The sequence below is a fragment of the Somniosus microcephalus genome, chromosome 9 (assembly GCF_052327205.1).
Source record: "Somniosus microcephalus isolate GS21.2 chromosome 9, FLI_Smic_1.0, whole genome shotgun sequence".
NCBI classification, from domain to species: Eukaryota; Metazoa; Chordata; class Chondrichthyes; order Squaliformes; family Somniosidae; genus Somniosus; species Somniosus microcephalus.
The window spans coordinates 217,270,301-217,278,052 of NC_140995.1; the positions used below are offsets into that span (position 1 = coordinate 217,270,301).

At 45.9% G+C, this 7,752-nt stretch overlaps 1 protein-coding gene across 1 annotated transcript in view; it reads right to left on the minus strand.

Annotated features, from left to right (window-relative positions):
- Nucleotides 1–2,352, minus strand: part of wdr43 (WD repeat domain 43) — a 57,080-nt gene extending 54,728 nt beyond the window's left edge. Inside the window, exon 1 of the mRNA XM_085997901.1 lies at nt 2,124–2,352. Coding sequence (XP_085854027.1) covers nt 2,124–2,324 — 201 coding nt within the window. The 5' untranslated portion in view covers nt 2,325–2,352. The remainder of the gene's footprint in view (nt 1–2,123) is intronic.
- Nucleotides 2,353–7,752: the final 5,400 nt, after the last annotated feature.

Consider the following 7,752-nt stretch of genomic DNA (forward strand, 5'->3'; position numbering starts at 1 on the left):
TGAAGGCAAGTATCCCATGCCTTTTTAACCACCTTATCCACCTGTTCTGCTGCCTTCAGGGATCTATGTACATGCACACCAAGGTCCCTCTGATCCTCTGTCTTTCCTAGGGTCTTACCATTCATTGTGTATTCCCTTGCCTTGTTAGTCCGTCCAAAATGCATCACCTCACACTTTTCAGGGTTAAATTCCATTTGCCACTGTTCCGCCCATCTGACCAACTCATCTATATCGTCCTGTAGCCGGAGGCTTCCCTCCTCGCTATTTACCACCCCACCAATTTTCGTGTCATCTGCAAACTTACTGATCATACCTTTTACATTCACATCCAAATCATTAATGTAGACCACAAACAGCAAGGGACCCAGCATCGATCCCTGCGGTACCCCACTGGACACAGGCTTCCAGTCACAAAAACAACCTTCCACCATCACCCTCATAATACTCCTGCGAAGCGACTTGGGACGTTTTACTCCCTTAAAAGGCACTACATAAATACAAGTTGCTGTTTGCCGGCCGTGCCTTCAGCTGCAAAGACCCCAAGCTCTGGTATTCCTTCCCTAAACCTCTCTGCCTCTCTACCACCCTTTTATCCTTTAGGATACTCCTTAAAATCTACTGTTGCCCTAATATCCTTATGTGGCTTAGTGTCAAATTTTGTTTGATAGCACTTTTGTGAAGCGCCTTGGGACTGTTTACTACATTAAAAGGCGCTATATAAATACAAGTTGCTGTTGTAGGGCTGGAAGATGTTACCGAGATTTTTTTTTTGGGGGGGGGGGGGGGGGGCAAGGCCATGGAGGGATTTAAACTTAAGAATTTTGTTTGACCAGGAGACAAGATTGGTCAGCAAGCACAGGGGTAATAGGTGTACGGGAATTGGTGAAAGTTAGGATGCAGGTACCAGAGTTTTAGATAGGCCCAAGTTTGTGGAGGTAGGAAGATAGCCAGGAACAGACTGGAATAGTCGCATCTGAGGGTAGCAACATGGATGTGGGTTATTCCAAATGTGGAAGTTAGTGGATTTTTGTGATGGAGGATATGGGGTTGGAAACTCAGCTCAGGGTCAGCTATACTTTTATTGGTATTTTTAAAGCTGTTGAACCACTTCAACAGCTCATGGAAATGAAGCCTAGTTCAGGTTTTCCTGAAGAATGAAAATGTATTACCTGTACTAACCTGGAATTCACATCTATAGATGGAAATATCAACATTAAAGTCCTTAAAAAAGAAAATGCAAAATTAAAGGTTTTGTGGCCTTAGTGGTGCTATTTCCCCCCACACATTCCGTCTTTCCCTCATGCTGACGATTGCACCAAGCATTTTTCTCTCAAATCTAAAGCCAGTTTGTTAATACATCGGCCCACACGTACACGCTGTCAACTTCTCCTGCCGATCGCTCCGCTACAAATTAACTGCATTACTCGTTTAAAATCAAGTCCCAGGCAGCTCTTGGCTTAACCCTGCAAGAAGCGCGTTTCCACTGACCATGTGAATGAAACCCTCAAAGATAGTTCACATCCAGATTACTTCAAGCACAAGAGGCAAGCGGACCTTTGTCCTTTCCCCCCATTAACTCACTGCACTGTAGACACCAGCATCCCCCCCCAATCATCCTCCAATTTGACATTTAAAATATATACTCGGCTCGGAGGCCAATGCAGTCAGATCTGCAATCGAGTTACAAGGACGGCATTTTAAATAACCCTCAACTCAGGAGTTTAAAACTTCAGCCAGTTTTTGGGGTGGATTTTGTCCGGGGGGGGGGGGGGGGAGGAAAAATTAAAAAACCAGGAGACAGAGTGAAGTTTTATCGAATTATTTTCCAGCAGTCGAGAGACAGAGAGAGAGAGAGAAACCCCTCCCCCTGACTGAACCCGCCGCCTCCCCCAGACTCGGGGGCCCCATGTGGGAAACAAGCTCCAGGCCCGAGAGCCACATGCAGGAAAGCACCGAGGCCGCTCAACACTCACCAACGCCAACCCACCAACCCGGCTCCTGGTAAGGGATTGCCGCTCTGGCCCGCCCCGGGGGTGAAGGCGCTCCCCCTCCCATCACTACTTTACCCCCCCAACCAGGCCCGCCTGTTGCTAACTAGGCCCCGCCGAAAGCCTGCCACTCACCTGCCGGAGGCGCCGCGGGGGAGCCCACGATAAGCAGCTGCAAGTGGCGCTGAGGTGCGAGGAAGGCACGTACTCACGCCTAGCGCCGCCGCCCTGCGAGTTCCACACCCGAACCCGCCCGTCCGCCGCGGCCGCCGCCAAACACTGGGCCGGCCCCGGGGAAAAGGCGCAGCAACTCTCCGCTCCGCCGCCAGCCGCCATGCTGTCCTCGACACGTGGTGTCCGCCGCGCAGGCGCACGGCCCCTGAGGGGGCGGGGTCCCGCCCGCCCATCATCGCCTGTCACTCAAGGCCCGCAGAGAGCGAGAGCAGCAGCAATGCTGGCTTACAGTCTTCATTCTTTCCATTTGGGCCGGTGTGTGACTGCTCACAATATATACCAACAACAGCTTGTGTTTATAGAATCATTGCATCTTACAGACACAGAAGGAGGCCATTTGGCCCGTCGTGCCTCTTTGAAAGAGCTGTCCAATTTAGTCCCACAACCCCAGCTTTTTCCCAATCACCCTGCGAATTAGTTCTCTTTCAAATACATGTCCAATTGACTTTTGTAAGTTTGTATAGGAACATAGGAACAGGAGTAGGCCATTCAGCCCCTCGAGCCTGTTCCGCCATTCAATGAGATCATGGCTGATCTGTGACCTAACTCCATATACTTGCCTTTGCCCCATATCTTTTATTACCGGTGTCAACAGATATCTATCACTCTCCGATTTAAAATAAACAATTGATCTAGCAGCAATTGCCATTTGCGGAAGAGAGTTCCAAACTTCTACCACCCTTTGTGTGTAGAAGTGTTTCCTAATTTCACTCCTGAAAGATCTGGCTCTAATTTTTAGACTATGCCCCCTAGTCCTAGACTCCCCAACCAGCGGAAATAGTTTCTCTCTATCTACCCTATCTGTTCCCTTAATATCCTGAAAACATTGATCAGATCACCCCTTAACCTTCTAAATTCTAGGGAATACAACCCTAGTTTGTGTAATCTTTCCTTGTAACTTAACCCTGGAAGTCCGGGTATCATTTTGGTAAATTACGCTGCACTCCCTCCAAGGCCAATATATCCTTCCTGAGGTGTGGTGCTCAGAACTGCTCACAGTACTCCAGGTGTGGTATATTGCAATTCATATATTGCAATTAATATCTATAGTGTTACAAAATTAAAATACTGCGGATGCTGGAAATCTGAAATAAAAACAAAATGCTGGAAATACTCAGCAGGTCAGGCAGCATCTGTGGAGAGAGAAACAGAGTTCACATTTCAGGTTGATGACCTTCTGTCTTTTGTGTTAGTTTGGCTCAGTTGGTAGCACCCTCACCTCTGAGTCAGAGGGTTCTGGGTTCAAGTCCCACTCCACAAAACGTGAGCACAAAAACTGAGCGAGTGCTGCACTGTCGGAGGGGCCATCTTCCCGATGAGGCGTTAAACCTCCCAGGTGGACATAAAAGATCCCATGACACTATTTTGAAGAAGAGCAGGGGAGTTCTCCCTGGTGTCCTGTGCAATATTTATCCCTCAATCAAAATCACTAAACAGATGATCTGGTCATTATCTCATTGCTGTTTGTGGGAGCTTGCTGTGCACAATTTTGGATGCCATGTTTCCTACATTACAACAGTGACTGCACTTCAAAAGTACTTGCATTGATACAGCGCCTTTACTTAGTATAACGTCCCAAGGCACTTCACAGGAGAGTTATTGAACAGAATTTGACACCGAACCACATAAAGAGATATTAGGACAGGTGACCAAAAGCTTGGTTGAAGAGGTAGGTTTTAAGGAGCGTCTTAAAGGAGGAAAGAGAGGTAGAGAGGTGGAGAAGTTTTGGGAGGTTAGGGCCTAGTGGCTGAAGGCACGGTCACCAATTGTGGAGCGATGACAATCAGGGATGCACAAGAGGCCAGAATTGGAGAAGTGCAGATATCTCGGAGGGTTGTAGGGCGGGAGGAGGTTACAGAGATAGCGAGGGGCGAGGCTATGGAGGGATTTGAGAATGTCAAAATCGAGGCATTGCTCAACCGGGAGCCAATGTAGGTCAGCAAGCCCAGGGGTGATTAGTGAACGGGACGTCCTGTGGTCGTGAAAGGCGCTAGATAAAGGCAAGTCTGTTTTTTTATTAGGGCTTTGCTGTGCCCAACAATGACTGCACTTCAAAAAGCAATTCATTGGTTGTAATGTATTTTGGGATGTCCTGAGAATGTGATAAGGTGCTATATAAATGCAAGTTCTTTCTTTCCAAAGGAGCAGAGTGCAATGTCACACACAGGCTGCAGCTGCACACAGCAATGCTGCTAGTATACTATTTTAATATATGGAATTCATATATTATAGTTAATAAATATAGGATGAAAATTAGACAGGGGCTAATCAGGAATAGTCAGTGTAGATTTGTAAAGAAATGGTTGTGTCTGTTTCACTGAAATTGTGAGGAAATCACAGTGTACAGATAAAGGGATAGTGAAAGATGTATATATGGATTATCAGAAGGAATTTGATAAAGTGCCATGTTAGGAAACTTGTACAAAAAATAAGGCTATGGTATTAAAGGGAATGCAGCGTTATTGATAGAGGGATGGCTAGGGGACAGAAAGCAAAGAGCAGTGGTAAAGATTTTTTGAGGGAGATTTGTGGATAAAGGTGTGTCCAGGGATCTATTGCTGGGTCCTCTTTAGTTTTCCACGTCCCTATATGATTTGGACATAAGCACAAGAGGAACGATCTCCATGTTTGCTGATGATACCAAAGTAGGCGACACAGCACACTACAAAGAAGAATGCAGGAGAAAACAAAGGCTAGGAAATTCCTTGGTGCCTGTCCCATTCCATCACAGTAACTTCGCCAGAATTGCAGCGGAAACTCCACTTACCTACGTAAATGGGGTTTCAACACCACTCCTGGCAAAGTTGCGGCGGCGGAGCGGAAGTAGCTCCAAGGAATTTCCCGGCCATAGACAGGTTAGGTGGGTAGGTGACAGGTGCCGTTCAATGCAGAGAAACGTGCAATACATTGTAGGTAAAAAAAACCTATTAACAGAGAGAGCTGAGACTGCAGATACATAAATCTTTATCAGTAGCAGTGTATGCAGAAAAGGCCATAAAATGGCAAATGGAAGTCTGAGGAACAGTGAATATAAATTTAGATGGGAGTTAAGATGCAGATCAACCACGATCTAATTGAATGGTGGAACAGGCTCGAGGGGCTGAATGGCCTACTCGTGTTCCTATGTTCCTACGACCAGTTAGTATATTGCATGCAGTTCTGGTCACCCCATTATAGGAAGGATATTTAGAGCCATGGAAAAGATACAGCAAAAATTCACTAGAATGATACCAGGAATGAGAGATTATACATATAAAGGCTAAAGAACTTGGGTCTTTTTTCACTGAAATAAAGAAGGTTAAATGTGGAAACTAATAACGGGTTTCAAAATTATAAATTATAAAAGCTTGTTTCCATTGGTTAGTGAACTGGTAACAAGAGGACACAGACACAGTGTTGTCACTGGACAAACAAAGGAGGAAGTTAGAAGGGACATTCATAGAGCAGGTTATTTTTTTTTTATTATTCATTGATGGGATGTGGGTGTCGCTGGCTGGCTAGGCCTGCATTTAGTGCCCATCCCTAATTGCCCTTGAGAAGGGTGATTGCTCTATCACATATGACGGTTGAGGCAGATATTATAACGCCTGAGGAAGAGAGTGTTTGAAGACCAGGACCTCAAACCCGGCACTAAGCTCATGGTCTACAGAGCAGTAGTGATACCCACCCTCCTGTATGCTTCAGAGACATGGACCATGTACAGCAGGCACCTCAAAGCACTGGAGGGGTACCACAAATGTTGCCTCCGCAAGATCCTGCAAATCCATTGGCAGGATATGCGCACCAACGTCAGTGTTCTTGCTCAGGCCAACATCCCCAGCATCGAAGCTCTGACCGTGCTCGATCAGCTCCGATGGACGGGTCACATTGTCCGCATGCCCGATACGAGACTCCCAAAACAAGCGCTCTACTCGGAGCTCCGACATGGCAAGAGAGCCCCAGGTGGGCAGAGGAAACGCTTCAAGGACACCCTCAAAGCCTCCTTGAAAAAGTGCAACATCCCCACCGACACCTGGGAATCCCTGGACGAAGACCGCACAAAGTGGAGGAGAAGCATCCAGGAAGGCACCGAGCACCTCGAGTCTCTTCGCCGGGAGTAATTGGAACTCAAGCGCAAACAGTGGAAGGAGCGCACATCAACCCAAGCACCCCACCCACCCACCCCTTCAACCCGCCCCACCTGTGACAGAGACTGTAGGTCCCGCACTGGACTCATCAGTCACCTGAGAACTCATTTTTAGTGTGCAAGCAAGTCATCCTCGGTTCCGAGGGACCGCCTAAGAAGAGGAGAACATCTTTCATTATACTTGCTACGCTTCAAAGTATTTAATTGGCTGTAAAGCACTTTGGGATGTCCTGAAGGTCGTGAAAGGCGCTATATAAATGCAAGTTCTTTCTCTTTTCCTTTCTTTATCATTTAAAATGGAACTGAGTCGGTATTTGAAAAGGAAGAACATAAAAGGGCAGGGAAATGGGATTAGAGTAAAAAGCTCTATTTGAAGAGCAAACTATCCCTCTATCAATACCACTACATTCTCTTTAATACCATGTACCTTAATTTATGTGCATGTTTCCTATGTGCCACCTTATCAAATACCTTTTTAAAATCCATATATACATCTCTCAGGTACGATGAACTGAATGGTCTCCTTCTGTGATTCTAGAATCAGAGTGTAAAGTCATTTAGTTTATAGCATCAGTATTGCTAATAAATCATAATATACAGTATTAATATCATATTAGTTAATAGCTTGAGGAGAAAAGTGCAATGTCACTCACAGCCTACTGCCATGTACAGCAACAAAAGAATTAGTATTATATATTATATTAAGATTAATTTCTCTATATAGGAGCAGTGTGTAAAGGCCCTCACAGCTGCAGCCCAGAGAGTCGTGACTGTGATACATTATTATAATAGTCTACAATTAATTCTATAGGGAGCAGCCTGCAAAACACCTCATAGGCTGTAGTCCCATACAGTATCACTCTTAAAAAAACACAGTTCCATGAATTAAAAGGGATTGGCAAGCCATTTCACCCCTATTACTTCTACTAAGAAAATGTAGTATTTTGTTCATGGGACGTGGGTGACTGGCAAGGCCGCATTTATTGCCCATCCCTAATTGTTCTGAGAAGGTGGTGATGAGCCTTTTCCTTGACCCACTGCTGTCCTTGCAGTGATGGTGTTCCCATGATGGTGTTAGGCAGGGAATTCCAGCAACGAGGGGAACATGGAGAGGATGGTGTTCCCACGACATTGCTGCTCGTCCTTTACAGTAGTGGAGGTCGTGGGGGAGGACAGTGCTGTCGAAGAAACCTTGTGCAGCAGTGCATCCTACAGGTGCTGCATATGTGAAAGACACAGACTTCAATCGCATTTAACTATATGGAACTTGGATAACTTTCAAGAAAGAAAACATTTATATGGCACCTTTTATGTCCTCAGAACGTTCCAAAGCGCTTCACAGTGATTTAATTTAAAGTATAAACAGAAAATGCTGGAAATACTCAGCAGGTCAGGCCAGAACTG